This window comes from Anopheles moucheti, chromosome 2 (genome assembly GCF_943734755.1).
Source record: "Anopheles moucheti chromosome 2, idAnoMoucSN_F20_07, whole genome shotgun sequence".
Lineage (NCBI taxonomy): Eukaryota > Metazoa > Arthropoda > Insecta > Diptera > Culicidae > Anopheles > Anopheles moucheti.
In genome coordinates, this window is record NC_069140.1 from 12452047 (window position 1) to 12472692 (window position 20646).

Genomic DNA, 20646 nt, shown 5'->3' on the forward strand with positions numbered 1-20646 from the left:
GTGGTGCTGGACATAGAAGTGTCGAATGGTGTGAATCTGCCCCTAGGCGCAACAAAGATGTGTTTGAGTACAGGGTACAGGGAGGCGGGAACGCAGCTACATGTGGCGGATATCCTGATACGTAGCCTGGAATGACTCGGTGCTTTGAGAATTGTCATTAGATCAACCGTTCGGCGGAACGTTCCAGGAAGTTAAAGTGGTCAGGCCATGTTTAGGAACAGAACGCTCTATGTAGAGAAAGTTATACGGTCGGTCGGAAGGACATTTTGAGATTGGCTTGACTTGCGAGAAAGCTATTCGAAGAAGTCGTACATCTTGCTTTATTAAAAACTGTTTAAACAATGTGTTATTGATCAGATGACTGGAGCATTTTAATACTTTTCCCAAATATGGAACGGATTTTAAATTTACAACTATATTCTTGGTTGAATTTCATTTTGAACAAACATTTATTGTTATTTATTTCGAAATGAAATAGATATTGGAACTCGGTTAACACCTGTAGATATCATATAGAATAAATAACTCTACTCGCTGTCTTGTTCAAATGCCATTGCGGTGGAAAGTAAATGTGTAGCGGTTTAACGAATTGTCCCAGTGAGACAATAATAGAGGTAGAATGCCCGGCTGGTTCAACCAACACACGAACGCAAATCATGTCACACCGGCTGGTTTAGTGATGTCAGCCATCAGATGCACCGGGTTCTGGTGCAATTCGATCGAAATGCATCGCCCGTAAACAATCTAGGGCGGGGCATTCCAAGCTGTTGGGCTGTGTACGAGAGTTCAACGCTACTTCTCCAGCGTGCCTGCGACTGGCGAATGCTTTGTGGTGGCCAATCGTAAATCCAATTATGTTAAGATCCCTATTTACATACGGTTAGGGTTGAATGGTACAGCACACATCTCGAAGTAATTTTCCTACTGCGCTCTGCATTATGTTCACCCGAATGGCCCGCTGCTCGGGCTCCATAACCCTGCCTGCAGAAATGGGTTACTCGAGGTTGCCATCTTAAAGATGCAGGACGATGACATTGCTGGAATGATGGCAAAAGTATTTAAAAAATGTGAAGCCTTTTGCATGGCAAAAGCATTCTCGAATTAAAACAACCTGAACAGAGCCCTTGCATCTAGGAATGCTTTAAAAGCGGGCACAAATGAGCATTTTTCCATCGTTTAGCTGAGGCACATTTTAGAAAAAAAAACCGCTCCAATATCCCGCAGCAACAATGTTGGCCAAACAAACACATAAAACCGGGCTTGCTTTGCTCGTTCCTTTCTTAATAAATATCGTTAATCACAGCGATATATCCTTGCGTACGGACGGACTTGCATGTGTGCGTGCATTCAAAACCGCCGTTGTTGTTCTTTCAAACGACCTTCAGCGCCGTTCAAGATAAAAAAAACAAAACGCTTTGCCCATGTTTAGGTATATACACGATAAAGAAGGATAAAGAAAACCCTCCACCATTAACGACCATGTGGAGCAGTTTTTCGCTCATTTCATCCGTAAGCTGCTTGGATGGTGAATATCTTCATATACCTTGCGGCCAGCAAGCGCTTTTCCGCCGGTGCATTGCTGCATCGTTTTCCACGCTGATAGTTTGCATGCCGGTCGTTTTTTTTCTCTGCTGCGCTTATTTACCTATTGTTGTACGGTGGGCGACTATGAACAACACGAAACACTCGTATTAAGTCGATTCCGTGCAGTGGCCGTGAAAAAGAAGCTTATTATTTCACATCGCCCCAGTAGGTTACGGTTAGTCTACTTACGGTGGCAGTGTCGTTGCTCTGAAGAGGCCAGCTTCCGACCGCCATCATTAGCACGGTTTTGGGTGAGCATGTGCTGGTGTCCTGCTCACACAGCCGTTGCACCGTGCAAAACAGTAAAATCGAAGTGAAAATCAACAACAAAACACCAACTGTACTGCCTTCCTTCGGTTGGCAGTACGCGCACCGCATCGTTTCGTCCTTTTTCCTTCGGAGCCGGGCCCGGATGTACGAGTGGGCAAACATTGTTAAGCTTGAAGAGGTAAGCAGAACGGCGAACGGCGAGTATCATCAGCATCATCTGAGTCGGACAATTAACGGGGTAAATTTTATTTACCATCATCCCTACCTTTTCCAGGAAACCGAAAAGCATGAAAGCAAAAGTCGACGACGGTTCTGCAGCATTACCCGATAAGCTCGGAAGCGTAGTCGATGGTTTGGGTTTTTTTTTTGCTTTTACGATCTTTTTTGTGCTGCATGCTTAGATCGCGGTTGGTGCTGCCTTTCCCCTGAGGTGGTTTTTCCTTCTACCAACGCTAAACCTGTTTCGCACGTAACATGTGGAACAGTCGTATGTGGAGCTTGTTTTTGTGTGTGTGTGTACAGAGAAAAGAGTATTTGCCATTAAAATGTGATTAAAGCATTCAGCTCCGCATTCCGTAGAGTTGGTAAATTCATTTGTTTAAAAATGCAAAGAAATTCTGTGGCAGTGTGGAATAAACTTGGGTGCCGTTTAATTACTTGAAATGCATTTTAAATTGAGTTTAATTCAGTTTGAAAAGAAAACCGAAAATATTGGGAAAAATAATATTATTTGAGTACACTAAATGAGCGGAGGATTCTGTTTGGGGAAGGAATCGTCAACGAATGTGTTCAAACGAATGTGAATTGCACAATAGATTTAGTTATCTTTAATTATAAGCAATATGACCTGGCCGATATTTACGATTGATTGTATAAAACTATCTCAATATAATATAGACTTATTAACAGGGTTTTTTGTTTCTCAGAATACTGATTATTTTAGGGTCTATCAAATGCCTAGAAGTTATTTAGAATTGTTGAAATGTAAAATAAAACATAACTAAAGCGCCTTTCAATCCTTTGCAATATCTTAAATTGTAATGAAAAATTATTTCACTGCGAAATGTGGCATGTGGAACGAATAATGGAAAATATCGAATGAACAGTTGAAGTACATTAAACAATTATTTGCATTCCATGAAATCTTTGCTATCGTCTAACTACCCTACATTTTGGTGCGATTGTTTGCCCAACGGTTTGTCTATTTACCTTCAACCACTGCGAAATGTATTGTTTTAATGATTGAAATTCAAGCACTGCATCAGCGTTGGCCGAACAGCCCTTGTTTATATTTACGAAACACATTTAATTTCTTTCCGTTTCAATTAAATAATGAAGTACTCCGTGTCCATTTACCGTGCAGTACGATGCATGCAGCGTTGAACAACGGACCGAGAGGGTATTTTTTGTGGCACGGTTTTGTGACCTTAATTTGATGTGTTTCCCGTATGAAAAGCATCGATGAAAAGTCCTTCTGTCAAGCAGGCGAGGCGCATAATGGTCAATTTATCTGTTATATAGTGCGCCAGCTACCAACCCTCTCGTTATTCCGTACGGATGCATTTGAACAACGCCGGTCGAGTACTGGAAATGCAATCGCGTGCACGATCAATGACTTTCGCCATCGATAGTACCCATTGAGCCGTCAGTTGAATAAACAATCCAAAACCGGTGGTTGTGCTGGATGTGCTCCCTTTGGAGCTCGATTCGATTCGAAAAAACAGCTCTTGATGCCTTTATTTTCTGGGTCTCGCAGCACACGGCAGAAGGTCGGGGCGAGCGAATTGTGCTTGGAAATAACACAAAAAAGAGGAGGAAATGAATAAATGCATCCCCGTTACAATGTCGTGTTGACGGATGGTTTTAAATAAACAACCGGAATATACCGGAAACATAATCACACTGGGTTACTCTGTAACCTTTTTTTTGTTTTGCTGTGCATACCTCAGAGCGCCGAATGCGGACAGGCTGGGCCTCATACAAGGATTAAAAAGTGGTTCGCTTCCGAAATGGAATCGAAATTCAAATTGGAAAGCGATAGGCCTGGGAATGGGAACAGCAGGGATAAAAAACAGATACGAGCATCGATGGGTAAGCTCGATGGAAACAAATCTGAACCGTCCTTGAATCACCCTTCAAATTGCTAGTTGAACTGATAAATACCAGGCGGCAAAGTTGAATGCATTATAAAACAAACAACAAGAAAATCTCTGCAAAACTAAAGAAAACTCTGAAAAAAGTCCCAAAACGGATGTAAGCGTTGTGTAAATATGTCAACACAAATTAATTTTGTTTTTCCGAAACACTGATTTTCTTAATACGAGTGCGTCGTCTAAAATGCTCATTTCGTTTATCAGAGATTTTCCGAAAACTATGTGGTTGAAATAATGCTGTTCTCGGAAAATCTGCTAAACAGAAAATGCGTTGAAAATTCACAAGAGTACACCCTCACCCAAATGGGCGAAAAAATCCCCACGACAGCATCGTTATCACGATGAGGTGAGCTTTCACCCGAACGACTTCATTAAAATCCGCACACAACTGTGACGCAGAAAATGGGCACCGAGCCCGACGACCGTGTAGTGTTGACACAAAATTGACACAAAAAAATAAGCTTCTCCCGAGTGTCCGGAAAATGAAGAAGAATCCCAAAAATGTAAAAAAAAAACCAACCACCATCCTCCGGCTCATGCTGGAAGAGACGAATTTGTTTATTAGCTAAGTGTGGACACCGCGCTGTCGTTTTGCGGAAAACTGGACCGGATGGCTAAATAGCGGAACGCTCGCGTGTAAATAAATAATTGCAAAATAAGGAAGAAAAAATCACAACAGATGCGGTGCGGAGCGAAGGTAAAAAAAAAATGGCCGTGAGGGGGAAAAGCGGTGTTTACACCTGGGGCAGTTAAAACGCGGCCAATTATTCGCGGCTCATTTCTGGTGGAAAATTAGGTGCGTTAATTGGACCACTGGGTAAGTGTTGGCCAACGCAAGAGGATTCGATCGAAAATGTGTATTGGTAATGTAAAACCTACCGGAAGTGTTTGGCAATAAGTGGTGATCAGAGTGGGCCGTGAATAGGCGAGGTTTAAACATGAACAAGGAGACCTTGACCGTATGGCTAGTAATACTGACACATTTATTTAGAAACCGATGTCATTGAATAAGGTCTAAATGAAAAGAGCCACTGCCTGTCAAAAAATTGAGAGTTTATGCAAAAAAGCATGAAAAAGAAAGAGTTTCTAAAGTTGGAATATTCAGCTACATAAAATACATTATAGAGAGATGTGTGAAAGATTAACTAAAATTACTTAAGTAGTTATTAAACCCTGTATTGAGTTAATAATAAAATTGTTGCTCTTAAATTACAGAATAAAATCACAATCATCAGACAAAAAGATGTAACTAATGTATCACAACACCAGATGTATACTAAATAAAATAACGTTTAATGCTTGTATTCGTCTGCTCAACAAGACACTTTTTGCCCCTAAACATGCAACATCCTGAATTTACACATCACCAAATGTGAAAAGCTCACATGCAGCATATCTTGCATTGTTCATTTGTATAAAAAGAAAATGTGATGGTTTTTTCCTACCGGACGTTAAGCAGAGCATGATAGCTGATAAGCAACGAACGCACCTGCACCGCTTTGCGTACATAAACATCGCAGCGAACGTATGCCAAAGCGATGCAAAAGCGGTCTGTCGTTTTTCCGTCCCGTCAAGTCAATCGTCGGCTGCTAGTTGTTGCTGTCATTCTTTTTGTATTCTTGTTTGTTGCTAGGAACGACTTTGTTGTCCCCCTCGACAACATATTGACGCTGGGAGAGGTGCGAAGGTTGACGTTGACTGAAGATGGTGCGAGAAAAGTCCAATTTTCCGGATGATATCATCTAGCAGCATCTTGAACGCTGAGTAAGCGAGAGAGAGAGAACGTGGGAAGGAAAATATAGAACGCGGGAATGGTGACGTTATGTGCATGTCTTTAAGAGCCACTGCCGCAGGAATAGAAAACTCTTGTGGACATAAAAGCAAAACAAAAAAAACACACATATCATCCTTCCTTCTTCGGCTACGGGGAGTGAATTGTGTGGAAATGTGAAAAAATCCTTGAGAGCGAATAGCTGCGCTTTAATGCAGCACGCTTGAAATCATGCGGCTTTGTGTCCTTCTCCAGCGGCTGGTGGTATTAGCCATCGCACGAGCGTGTGGGCATTTGTGCTGTTGCACAGGATACTGTGCGCCGTAGATCCGTGGCCCCCGAAACCCGTGGCCGAAGCACGGAGACCTTGAGAATGGGGGGGCCGTTTGTTTGCCCGCCGGATTCTCCCTTTCGCGAAAGCTAGTTTCGTTACTTACATTCGGGTGGGCAAATCGACGCCCACCAACGTTGGCTGGCCGGTCGGTTGGATTTACTTGTGCCAGGGTACTTTGAGCGGTACGGTCGTTGCCGCCGGCCGTTGAGCAATGCCAGGGCCCGCTCGGCTCGTCATCAACATCCCGACAAGTCTTGATGTCCTGTGCGCGAGGCTGCCTTCACCTGATTCTTCCAAATGCACGGAGGGTTAGTGTGTGTATTCATTTACAGTGCATGCCGGAGAATCGTTTGGTTGCTTTTCCTCGTTTTTCTGTGGGAATGAATCATGCTTATGTAGTGAACATCCCTTTGATGAGGATATTCGTGGATAGTTGCTTTCCAATGTCCGTTGAAGGAAGGTGCAGCTCATGAATGTCATATCCAGAAGTTTTGTTATCTCTTTATCTACTCGTGGGATATTAGAGGTCTGATTAAGTTGTGAGGATATCAGATTGAATCAAGATTAAACATGAAGAAAAAGTTGTTCATCTATAATTTGAGAAATCCGGGTTTGATAGTGGCAGTGATTGACTATATAAGGTTTAATTAAATTATCTCTTTCTCAGTAATTTGTGCACACGCTCTGTTTGTGATGTTTCCTAGCGTAGTTATCAGCAGCAGCTTGGTGAGATGTGAATAACTTTGACTCAGTTTTTCCAGTCCGAATAGCGCGGTTTTTTTTCCATCCCTTACTACACTTGCCATCACGAGCATCATCAGTATCGCTCCTACGTATGTTCCGTGAATCATCTGCAATACGTATGCACGGTGTCACTTTCTTTGATTTGATTGCATTTGTACGGGACGTGTTTTATTCATGCCACTGGGTTTTTCTACCAGCATCCGGGTCGGACTTTGAAGCAGTACTTAACGAACACATTCTGTGCGCGTTCTACCATCCCCAAAGTCCACCCTTTTCGGGATCGCAGGGGATCCCCTCCCCCACAAAAAAAAAAAAAACAGGGGTTACCAGGTACGGGGTAGCAAACGGCTTGAACCAACGCATCACGCATAATACCGGGGGCTGCGGCATTAGTTTGTGCCACTGGGAAGGTAAAATAAGGGCGGTAGTAAAAGTTTTATCACAGCAAACCTCCTGCCAGCGGTGCGAGTTAGTGGTTCCCAGAGGTGGATTCGACAAACTTCAACTTGCGGTACCAGTTCCGGGGAGAGGAGGGTCACACTGGGTGGAGAAGTGTTTTTTTCTTCCCACGATCCTAACCTAATACCTTCTCCGTTCCGGACTAACCCACTGCATCCGTAGGACCGGATTTTCCCGTACCCTGTGCACGTGCGATAGCGCTACTCTGCTTGGAATGGAACGGAATGCACTCGCGGTGGATGGAAATCGTATCGTGAGCTACGATGCGAGTATTGTAATTAATTAGAAGTATTTAACTTTCACCGAACGCAGCTGCTGTCAGTCTGTTCGGGGTTTGTTGGGTGGTAATTTTTGGGACATGCTGGTGCTTGCTGGAAACCACCAGGCAATGCTGGTGACAGTGCTTGGCAGGAAAAAGTTATCAGTTCCACATTTGCAGAAAGTACATAACATAAACGGTCCCGGGTGATGTAGTCACGCGACAGCTTCATTACGGCATGCATGAGCTGCTGTGTGTTGCATCGGAAGTTCTGACAATTTATCTGGCATCAGTAGGAGTAGCAGTGGAAGCAGCTTTCAGAATCCGTGCATTTTTGGTGCAATGAATTAGTGGCACTGTGTTTGGAGAAGCTGATAAGAAAAGCAAAAAATAAAGGAACTTTGGTATATTCAAAGTCACGGATCGGTAAAATAGTTACATCTCGTGTGGGAGGAGTGTTCCTGTTGCCCTTCTCGTGCGACCAAAAGAGTTAGCAAAATAGCATGCGAAACAACTTTCCACTTGTTTTTTTGTTCCCCGTTCGATTCCGGCAGCAGATCACTGACGCTCAAAGTGCTGACAAGAAACCAAATTAGCACATGTTTAAGGAGTGATGGTGGATCGCGCAAAGGGTGGTAAAGCCCTCGTATCCACACCGGGGAGGAATTCATTAGTAAGTCGAACGCTGGGCATCAGCGTGGAAAGGCTAAAAGGTGCATGCTACGTGACATGGCGTGATGTGTATCGAACAATCGAATTTCCTTACTGACGGGCTGCTACTAATGAACACTTACCCGTACTCGCCACCTCGAAACCTGGCGTCGATCTTTCCCTGGTAGGGTGATGGTGGACGCAACACACACACTAGAGGTGTTTTGTGCTCGTGCACCGAACGGAAGTAACCCAATTATTGCTTGATTGTTTTTGATACATTTGCGAAAATCGTTAAGCGTTGGTACGAGTTTGGCACATTGTGTTGACTCAAAAGCTTACCGTGCTACTGGTGGTTTCTTCGCCATAGTGTGTTGATTGCGTTGCCCTTCGGAATTACGATATGTTCGGTAGTGCTTTCGTAGTGCTATTTGTTACGGAACTTGAAGGTAAACAGTTGAGGTTATCAGCAGAATCGACCGTAGTATGGGTTATAAAAAATACTGCTTTTAATGCTTGCAATTCAGAGCTAACCTGTTTGCTAATTAGGCCAGGCAAAATTTCTCTTCCGTTGAGCAAAATGTCTATTGCAGCTTTCGGCTTGCACCGGTGGTAACCATGTTCAGCAGCACAGCCGAAGCTCGCCGTGCAGTGTGTAAACTATGCGCGCTTCGATTTTCTAGCCAATTCCCGAGTCCCGGGCTTTGCTCTCGACCCCGGTGTGGAAAGAAAATCCCGGTCCTGGGCGAAGGAAAACCCCATTCATACCCGAAGGAGGCGGCTGGTGCCTCACGCAACATACACTTGACTGTTTCGGTTCTGTGCTGGTTCGAGCGGAGCGGAGGCTGCATGCGGCGGAGGCTGCACACGAGCGTAAAGTTCGTTCGTGCACGAAGCGGTAACTCAGTGGGAGCTCACCATCAAGCGGTCGGAAGTCGGTGAGAGTAGACGCCGCTTTTCAGAGCGGGGATGCTATTGTGAGCGTCTCCGTACCATGCTGGGGACCTACGGGGCTGCTGCTGAGAGAGTACTTAATCTACGCAGTGTGATCTCTGTTTTGATCCACCGAGCAGGGTGTTTTGCATTTCGAGCAGTTGATATGATGCGGAGCGAAACAATTCGAGCTCATATACCTTTGTCGCCTTAGCTTCCACTCGCACCCCTGTCACGCGCACAGCTGTTTGTTCCGGGTGAGAGTGAGTGACTGTAGTGGTAGCTCATTCTCCCGATCGGGGCAGTTCATCCCCTTAGTCGGCACAGCGTCGTCTCGTTCGCTGCTAGCGAGCGTTCGCGTTTTGTGTGACTGCGCTATCCGTTGCTTTTCCACCGGGCGCGTAATTTCTCACCCCGAGTTTTCCCATCCGAACGAGTTGGACGCAGCCTGCCGTGAGTGCTCTCAGTCTCGCCGATTGACGCGCCGATCGTGGACGGGTTTTTACCGTAGCTCCCGTACCAATTGTATGGTGATTATCGCTCTAGCTGTCAGTTATCAATGGTGAAGCTTTTGTGCACTACCAGCCAAGTCCGTGTTGCCAGTTTCACATATCTCATTCGATCTCTGTACCGTGTATGTACAAGAGCGCCTGTGTGTGTGTGCGCGTTGGTGTTTGAATGGTGACAAAGTTAGGTGAATGTGAAGCCACGGCCGAAATAGAGGATGTAAATTACGGGTATGGTCATGTGCATAAACCACACACAACAAGCACACGATGTGGCAAGGTGTTTGTCAATGTGTCACGCCAGAAGGGTAACAGTTTGTCGGAGCTGGTGAAGAATCTGTGCTGCGATAAACGCGCCAAATGGCGACATTAAACTCTTCCCTTTTAAATGCGAAGCAAGACGCGTACATTTGAATGGCAGCAAAATAGCCATGCTGGGAGATAATCAGTGTGAGACCCTGAAGGACCCTGAAGACCCAAGGCCGTAGGTGCAGAAGGATAATAAAAAAGGGTAAAGAATCGTAGCCGCATTAGGCGCACGACATCGTCCTCGTTTTAGGTGGGATTATTCCCTTATGGTAGGGTTAAAGTATGTGTGCTGCTGGATGGAAATTGTCTTATTGTCAAGGTTCAGTAAGAATTTTTCCGTGTTTCGGACTGTCCTATGGTTAGATATTTGTTTCATTTAATTTTATGAACGGGGTTTTTCGTTACCAGTGTGAGTTTTTATTTGGTGCATGTAAATTGTGTACGAGCGATTGCTTCTCAATGTTATTTGATGTTTTGCTAACCTCAGAGCTTATGGTTCATGGTGCGAGCATTCTAGTTCCAGTGTGTGCAGAATTTGCAGAAGGCAGTTTTTCAGATTTATTTTTATTTTCCCCTTTTTGGTACAAAAAATACAGATGCGTGAGTAAAAATAACGTGCGCCGTGCAAAAGTGTAGTGAAAACGGCCGGAAAATGTCAACCGTGTGGCCATCGAGACGCCCGTGTCCTTCAGACGTCCAAGTGGTAGACAACAATCGGAAGAAGGCACCAGAGCAGCATAACATGGGCGGTGAAATGTGGTGAAAAGTGGTAAAAAGTGGTAAAGAGTAAGCTAGATTTGTCCGTGCGCCACATCCCGCTCGGTACCAGATTCCCAACCCTCGCGGTGGAGGCCATTGTTAACAAAAAAAAAAAAAAAAAAAACACACAGCCCGTGTGATCGATTGTTTGAACCTGCCGGTTCGTGATTGGTGTATATTTATGAATATGTGCTCGGTGGTTGTGTGAGTGTGCTTTTTAGTTTACTAGGCCGTCTAGAGGGAAATGGTAAATTGGTATTTCTTTTTGGAGCGTGCGGCATTAGTTATTTTCGGTGAAGTGTGTAAGAAATAAACCAAACGGAAACGCACCCCCCGCATCGCGGCGTATGAGCGGACGGATGGGTCGCTGGCAGTAACTGCGAGCCGAAGGTGTACCCTGGGAGGAGTGCCCCAACCCAGCCAGCCTACCGAACCGGGACGTTCAACCCATCCGGTTTGGTGCGAGAAATACTTCCAACTTGAAACCCGTTAGTATCCATTTCGGTGTCGTCAGTGTTTGACCTTTTTCTCAATTCTCGATCTTTGACGGTGCGCGTACTCACGTCCTTCGCATAAGAGCATTATCTATGACCATTATCTGCTGGGCATTAATAGCCCCGTTCGGGATGATTGAAAGAGTTCCCCGTGGGCAACTGTAGTTCTGACTACTGCAATAGGATCTGGCTACTGTCGCTGCCGTGCTAGCAGAGTAGCTCGATTTTTATTGCTCCTTTCACTTCAATTTTCGTTTTGCTAAGGAATGTTCGGTGTGGGTGTGGGAGTCAAACATGGTTGGGTCACGCGCGCAAGGTATTTTTCATGCTCAACTCCTTCTGAACGTTAACTGATAAGGATATAATTTGCAAACATTTCCAAAATTCCATCCGTGTGGTGTAGCACGGGTTAAACAATTTGTACGAAAATTGTAAGAAGTTGGAATTGGAGTTGGTGTCGGTAAAGCCTTACCATATGCGTTAGCTGTTCCAAGGATTTTTGTTCCACCAAAAGGGTTGATTTAAATATATATATATTGGAACAGTTGTCGATAAGCGAGTAGCACAGTGGATTGTTTGTGGACTCAGCAGCCAATCCAATCGGCAGTTGTACATTTCGGGTGCGATCCGCTTCGGAACGAAAAGCGACAACGCAGCTGTCGCAATGTGCGATGCGAACGAGCACGCAGCATTAAAATTAATGATGCATCTTTCGAACGCGCACCGGGACCGACATTGGAAACGATGCTAGTGTTTCGAATGGTGGTGAGAATCCAACAAGTGTTCCGTATGGTATGGCCACGGCGGACGAACGAATGAAAATGAATGGATTTTACATCATGCTCAGGAACGCTGAAACCTGTTGGACATCAGCTGCTCATGTGCTGGGATGTTTCAACAATACACACATTAAGCTTTGGCTTTGTTTAGAGGTTGAAAACTATCTTTAAAATGCAATGGGAATAAATTTTACTATGAATGTACATTCTAAGTATTGGTCAATATAGAAGAAGGTCTGATTGTTATATACCAAACCAAGATATTGTTTCTTATTATTTCTGCCACCGAGAGGGAAAACATTGTGTTTACTCCTTTTCCACACCTTCAAAGAAAGCCGTCCATTCCATCTGGAGTTGAAAATTCCAAGGAAATAGCTTAGCATGGGAATGTTAGACGGTTCGCTGCATTTTCATTCCTAGAATATTTATTCTGTAAAAGTATTTCTATACCTTTTTTTTGCTTCAAAACGCTATTCCGGGCAGATTGTTTAGGTGCAAAGTAAAACTACAGAGATATTACTACTGAATGTACATTTTGATACACATGTTGTGTGAAAGATTTCTTGTTAAAGAGTCTGTTCGAATAATTCTCAGTACGGATATCCCCCGGATGATCTACGATTTATTGTGGTGCATGATTCCTCTGAAAAAATATAATTAATGGCATATTCATTCGCCATTGTAATTACCACCAATTAATGTTTATAATTCATTAAAAATAATTGCTAAAATATTATAAGTTTAAGTTACCGCACTTAAATGTTTAATGTTCTGAAATTACATCGCTCAGAAGTTTTATGACTTTGAGGCTTCTACCAAGACCCATTTGTAAAGAGTCACATGTAGACGTAAACGTGTTCGCTATTGAACCAGCAATGCCTACTTGATGTGTGTGTGGTATAATTCTCATATGATTTGATTCTCCATTCGAAAAGAATTAAGAAAAAAACAAAATTTCCAGAGCCTACTCGATCGATGAGCAATGTCCAAACGATAATGTTACATGATCAATCTGTCGTTACGGAAAGGAATAGCCATCATTCGGACTGTGCCTGGCCGAATATATAGTCCGATTGCTTCATGCACGTACCATGCGCCGAGCAACAAATTAGTTAAAGCACTGCTAATATTGACACGACAATAATGACTTTTCCGCACTCAAACTACCAACGGAGGCCGGAGTGACGGCTTTTGCCCCGGATCTTCCGGTCCCACAGCGAAAGCGCCAAGGAAAAACTCGGTCCGCACAATATTATGTTGATTTTCCGAACCTCGGTGTTTGTGGTTGGGTAGGGGCAGGGGAAATAATTTCCTTCGTTCTGACGAGTCAACATTGGGGTGGACCAGCATCACTATGGAGCACGGGTGAGGACGTAACACAATTTCCATTTGTTCCTAGTCACTAGTCTCCCCCTGATCTGGCTTGAGTGTGTGTGTTTTTTTGTCATGCCTTCTCCAACAACGTATCTTCCATACTGTCAGAGGATGGGGGAACAATGCATAAGGGGAAGAACGGAAAATGGGCTATCTAGTTTTGCTCATCCGCCCGAGGATGTTGTTTTTTTTATCATCAGGTCTGTCCTAGTTTGTGTGAGGAATCGTAATTCTTGTCTCATGTTTTTCATTCTACCTCCGTTCATAGCCACTCTTGGGCCATTCTAGAACGGTCCACCTCCCTAACGGCCTAGTTTTGCATTCTATCGACATAAACACGTACACGGAACGGTATGAAGCATACGGGAAGATAGGCGGTGATTTAGTGCATGTGGATGGCGGACGTGCGGATCCGTGGTAGAGAGGATCTGGCAGTCGCTCAATTGAATTGTGGGTGAAAACAGATTTTCCATTTATTCAAATTACGCCTATTCATGTTTCCGACGACTAGCGAAGCAGTGAACGATCAGAATGAATGCGAATAGAGCGGCACCGTGATAAGAAACCCTGTACCCTGCAGAGAAGGTGAAAGGAACCACTCGATATACGTGTGCTCGTACGGTGTTCCCATATCGAGTGTAACATATCCTCCCAATCGAACTGTTCAATGTCGGCAAGATGAGATTTGTTCTTTTGCTGTCGCTAGGCGTATCCTTTCGCCAGTTCGTTTTGCTTTCTTTCTGCCCCTCCCGATTGGATGTTGGTCGGTTACTGGCACCCGATCATTTCCAATTTTCCGGTCTGCTAGTACCGGATAATCCTTGATGATGGCTTTACGCCATCGATACCCGGGCCGTACCCGGTTCACCGAGGCGGCAGAATTTGAACCGATGCCAATGCACGAAACCAGTGCAGTAGGTTCAAGTGTTAAACCGACAGTAAAATATTTGATACATCGTACGGTGAAAGTAGTTAACGAGAGATGGCCCTCTGCCGTGTTCTATGCATCTAATGCTAGCGGATGAAAGAACTCATCGGCATCCAGGTGGGGTAGATTGTGTTTTCTTTCTTTTTGTGTTTCTCTTGAGGAAAATCTTCACAAAACCAGGATCTAAGGGGACGTGGGTGATAAAAGAACGATCGATGTCGTTGGTGTGGTATTACTTGAGAATTTAATATGCCTTTGCTCCCCGGAGATACGTTTTCGGAGCAGGTATCAATATTTTATCAAGCATCCCACAACAAGAAACACTCATTAGACTGAATACGGTATCATGTTGGATAAGTAGGGCGAATAACGAAAATAGTAAGAAAAAGTGTAAGCTGAACCCCGAGAATAAATGACGAGAAGTTTCCTACAGTTAACCTTTACGAGACTAGTGTGAAAGAAACAGCTCTCTTGGGACAAGCTGAAAATAGGATACAAAAAAAAGTCTCTTTACTGGACCGTGTACACTTAAAAGCAGCATGATCACACGCTTGCCATCGGAGGTAGCATCACGATTAAAACAATTAATAATGGGAAACCAAGAAAATGCTCCCGGCTATTAAGGTACCTAAGCTAGGACGCTTTCAGCACGCCCCATTCTGCCGCAAATGATTGGCAACTGTGTTGCGAGCTGTGTTAGGCGCGACCCTCCGGGACCTTCTTGCCGGCTGCAGCTGAAGCCATTCCGGTTGAGCTTTTGTGCTTCACAAAGAAGCATTAGCCATTACGGGTGCACCTTTGGGAGCGCGTGGGATAAGTGCCTCAGATCCCAGTGCTAATCACTGTTGTCGTCGTAGTTTCTTGCCCAGGACCATCAGACAGATGGTCGCCCCGAAAGGGTTTTCTCCGTTTTCTCGCCCTGAAGCCTGCAAAGGTGTGTAGCAAGGGCGTTAAAGTACTCGTAACACTTGGAGCACTGGGCACAGTAGTGGCAAGACGTTGCGGATGGGTGTGTGTGTGTGTTAAAAATCTCATTTTCAACCAGCTGACGGTGGTTCGAAATGACCGAAGTTTGGCCACCATTGCGCGAAAGGGGTTTTCCGTTTTTTTTTTTCGCTCGGCGTGAGACGTGCCAAAATTGAAGTGAACCGATGGATGGATGGATGGAACGGTTTGACAGGTTCAGGCGTTCAGTGCATGAAGCAACGAAAAAACAAAACACAAACCACAAAACCCAAAGGGATGAAGAAAAAGGGTCCCCGGACTCGAAATGGAACCGAAGTGGAATCTCAAGTGGGACCACCCACGCTCGGGCGCTTGCTGTACTAATTAGTTTTAATTGGTTTACGACTAATTAGCTACGAGCGATCTGTCGAAGACACCGACATTCCGTTCCCTGGACACCGTTTTTGCGGTTTGAGCACTTGTGCGGATGCTTGATTCTCGCCCGATGCGCCCGAGCTTGTATAGAGTCCTTATGCGCAAGGTGTAAATTATAGAGCGCATCGGAACCACACAGGACAACACGTAGCGATACGTTGTAACGGAATCCGATGTGGGAACGGTATCGCTTACCGTTTGCGACCGTGGGAGAATCTTTCCGGATGTAAATAAATGATCACTTGATGTGATCAGACTTCGTACTCGATGGAAAATGTTGGCTTGCTGCCAAAGCCAACGGTCGCTCGGTGTACTCGGATCGATTCGTAGTTTCGAGTTGCATTCAAAAACAGCACCATCCAGCCGCCGGGCAGCTGGATAGAGGCCGGTATCGCACGGAAGTGTGTCTTCACTAAATCCTTTGCCGAGCAGACGAGCGCACGTCCTGCGCCCCCCGCAAGCCCTTGGCCTATCGCAATCCGGGTCAGGTCGTTAGAAAACGGATGTTTTTATTTAATCTTTCAAGTGTACATAAAAACAGCATAAACTCCCTTGGGCTTCCGATTTCCTCCCCTACGCACCCTCCCAGTTACGGGGACGACCTCGATAGGCGTGCTGCAAAATGCAGCCAGCACGATCGATGAGCCGACTATTTTTATCCGTACAGCACCGGTACGACTTGTGCGGAAGTTTTTCGAGGTCATGGTGGAGTCGAAAAATGGAATACCGGTAGGGTTGTTAAAAATCGACCAGTTTTGGTATTTTCGGGCTGAGTTATGGGGTGGAAAAAATAGAGCAATGTCTTATAGCTGCTGTTGGTGTAGCCGTGTTTGGTTTACGATTAGAGCACCGCGCAATGATAGGACATGAAAACTTTTATCATACCGTACTGAGCATGGGAATTGGGTTGGGTGGAAGAGCTTTACAAAGTACAAACATTTCTGGACTGAAAATGAACTAGTCGTGTGAACATGCCATTATTTATTTGAAACTATATAAGATATACACTTCTTTTTCTATTGCATTAAGATAGATTATGGCAAGGAATAAAATTAGAAAATCAAATCAACTTTATCTGGAATTTTAGTTGAGTAAATCGATTTATCTGCCTATAATGAAATAATGTAATTTATAGATACTCAAAATAACATAGAGCTTATCTATCATTTGTGCACCTGTTATAGCAATTTAGTTGTATTGTTCTTAAAACTCTCTCACTCTGTTTTGGCTCTATCAGCAAAGAGGTAGTACAAACAGTCGAAAATGCAGTTTAATTTATTTCAATGCATGTGATAATAATAATACTAATAACCGTACAGTGCCTTAAGCAATTTAGGATTCTTTGAATTACTTCATTTAAACCTATCCTCAGTATGAATCTAACACCTGTTCTTTAAGCGCGAGTACAGCCCAAAACGAAGTTACGGACAAGGTCTACCGGTGTCGTTCTGAGAACGTTCTGAAGTCTGTCGAGTCTTATTTATTTTATAATAAAAATGTCACATCATTGTCCCAACTCTAGCTGCACACTCCACGGCTAAGGTTTTTCCTTAACTCTTTCTGGGTATATTACTCTCGAAGGTGATTTGCAAGATTCCTCAATTTTGCAAAAAGTTTTGATATACTCAATTTAGTGATCTTTATTTTGTAAAATGAAAATCAGTATTGTAACTTTAAATGATCGATATAGCATTTCACCTTATATTATTTGGAAATATTATTACTTGCCCAGGAATCTGTTAAATCATGTGGGCCCACTAAAACCGTAACATCACCAGTAATTTATGTGCTGACTTGATAGGTTTATTGTTATTTCAACCATGCTTACACACTCGATAAACGAACATTAAACCTTCCCGTTTGTACACGCAACACTTCAATCGCTATTATGGTTCTGTGGGTTCAATTAATTATAACTAAATATGCAACTTTCCTATTGAAATTCATGAATGGTGATGTCCAAACGGAATATTTTAAGCTTGTTGAAGTCAAGCGCCGGAATACATTACCGCATAATAAAGCATCTGACTCCGAACGGTTTGATCTACAGTTCGATACATATTTGCATTGATTAAACCGGTGACAATTCACATTCGGCATCGATCGATTTAATACCACCGCCTCACGAACGTGCCACTGTGTGAACGAATGGGCTCGGTGCAAAGAGGGAGAGTGAGAGTGCCTATTGTTGAAATTAATTTTCAATCCATTTCCTCGGTGACACGGGCAGGACACTTTGGACGGGGTTAGACAAGAACGCCGAAGTGGAGTGAAAAGAATGGTAATAAAAAAAAAAACACGGAATGCCTCCAAGGAATGCTTTTGGCACGTTCGCTTTGGTGTGAAGTCGTTCGTTCAATTGGAACTTTTACTAAGGCCGTATGAAAGTGGAGGGTCGCGACGAGTAGCTTAGTTCCGACCGAATAGGGTGGGAATGGCATATGATGAGGGTTCCTGGCACAACCAGGCAAAAGGTAGATGATGCCCGTGGAACCATTCATCCGTTCGACGTTTGATCCTTTGGCTTGATTACTTCATTCAGTCTGGAAAGAAAAATGACTTTCGTCAACGGTTAAATGCCACTGAATGATTTACATTTGCGGAAGGAGCGTAGTATTAGGCGTAGGAAAGAAAGCCCGACCCAGTTCGAGTGGGTATCAACGCGGGCAGCCAAGAGTTGGCAGTCACAGTGGAACATTAGCATATTCGATTGATTGGAACGAATCGAGGGGGGGATTTTTTTTCCGAGTATGTGAATTCTTTTCCTTTTCCTTTTATTTTTCTGTGCTGCTTTCCTGCTTTGTGTCCGCCGGAGCGAATCTCAAGCAGACAGGCAAAGGCAAACTTCCGATTTATAAATCGAACTCATCTCGAGTCAATAAACGAGTCGGTTTTGGATGCTCGTGCGAAAGGATTCCTCAAATAAAACGTTCCATTGGTTGGAAAAATTAATCGCATGGAAAAACTGTTCGGATAACGATGCGAACCGTATTTTGATAAATTCGCGTTATTTTTCTTTCTATGTTGGTGGTTTCGATTGTATCAAGAAGAAAAGCATGATGTGGAAAAAGGGGATAACCTTAAGGAGTATAAGGATAAGCAGTTATGGACGTAAATAATATTTTTTTATGAGAATATATATTGTTTAAGTTAATCGTTTAAGAACTCTTTGAAGGGGGGTTTTTTCTCTCTTCACTTCGATGTCCGAATGTCATGAAGCGGCCATCTAACAAAACCACTCATCTCAATTTTTCCGGGATCAAAAATAATGTTATATTGTATTATTGCCGCCCATTATCATACCGTCAACTTCTTGTTGCAAAAGTCATTTCGATTCATAAGCACGTTCTTGTGCCCGTTAGCCCAACCATCGTCCAAAGGATATTGTAACGCAAGTGACGCGTTGGATATCGTTATCTGGCACGGATTCGCAAACGTTTTTCCTGACAATTGACAACCTTATCGCGGGTGCCCAATTACTTTAAGTACCGTTTTCATGTAAAGTCCATTTCGCTGTCAGGCGCACGTCTTCCGACGGCACGTTATGGATGTGAACTGTATCATTAAACTTATCAAACATTCAGCATTCAGAAACGTCGCCTCCTGTTTGATTTCTTCCCCCTACCGTACGCAGTCGTTCGTTTGTTTAGCGATCGTGGTTCCTGCGGAACGGGAAATATCCTCCCGGGAGCCATTTCCGACACGTGCCACCGTACGATTTAAACGCTTAAACGCTGATGGTAGCGATTCGCCAGTTGCATAAATTGCTCCATTGGTGGCCACCAGCGGCCCAAGTGCATTTGGCTTTGTTCGTGGGCCCGCTTTATGTGGGCGAGTACAAGACTGTTTGAAAAAAAAGGAAGGAAGGAAAAAAACAGTCAAAATAAAGGATACCCTGGCAATGGGGATTTCATAAATTTTAAATTGAACATTCCTTCAACCAACGCTACGTTGGCTTCCACAGGTCGGCGCAAGGTCTTACGTCTGGGAGGAGGAACTTATGGGTAGAGTGGAAAAATCAGTGTTTCCACCTCGATTTTTGGCATTGCTTGTGTAAGCGAAAAAGGTAACCATGGTTTCTTTCTTCCCATCTCGACGCTACGAATTGCTGTAGCTCCCGTTAGAAAAATGGTTCCCTTGCATGGCGGCAAAATGGCCAACGCCAGCAGCAGGGCATTATGAGTTCTTCGGTTCGGGCCCAGTCCCGTTGCCATTATGATTCGCCTTAATTCAATAAATTCCATCAGCAAAAGTGTGCGATAATTTGATAATAAATTCGAATAAATAAATGTGTCCGTTTCGTGAACCAGACTGCGAGAACGCGTGATAGAGCGAGAGAATGAGAGATAGAGAGAGAGAGAGAGAGAGAGAGAGAGAGGGGGGAAAGGATGTTTGAAGGCCACGAATTTGCATACGGCATTGATGCCGGGATGGGGTTTTGTTGTTGTGCTTGATTACTGTCAAACGTGGTAACGATGTTTTGTGACGTTTTCAGCCAGAGAACGTTTGTAGTGTCTGGGGCATTTTGGGAGAGCAACTTGGAATGTAACAGTTGGATATTGTTTTTTTTAATATTTGACTTAAACATAAACAGAAGACCCTCTAAATTTGATGATGTTAGAACGCTCACTAAAATGATATTTAAATTTTATGTTCCGACCCAAAAAATGTTTATTTAATGCTTAACATTGAACCCAAAAGATGGTATTATTAATAATTGAAAGCTTTAATGATGCTATATAATATTATGGAATAATATTAGTTTATAAAATACAATTCTACATCCTATTTTCATTCAAAATATTAAAACGAAATCAGCAAGGTCAACATTTCGTCCAGCATGGTTTCAATTGCGCTGTGTTAAACGAAACCAAATTAAATGTAATTTCCTCCCCGCAGTCCCTGTTAAGGTGTTTGTGAACAAAACATTGTTCCCCAACTCATTTTAAAACAGCAACA

The 20646-nt window shown here is 43.7% G+C and overlaps 1 protein-coding gene across 1 annotated transcript in view; it reads left to right on the top strand.

The window, feature by feature from the left end:
- Nucleotides 1–10095: 10095 nt before the first annotated feature.
- Nucleotides 10096–20646, top strand: part of LOC128299102 (uncharacterized) — an 84601-nt gene continuing 74050 nt past the window's right edge. The window contains exons 1-2 of the mRNA XM_053034964.1: nt 10096–10148; nt 11123–11220. Coding sequence (XP_052890924.1) covers nt 10096–10148; nt 11123–11220 — 151 coding nt within the window. The remainder of the gene's footprint in view (nt 10149–11122; nt 11221–20646) is intronic.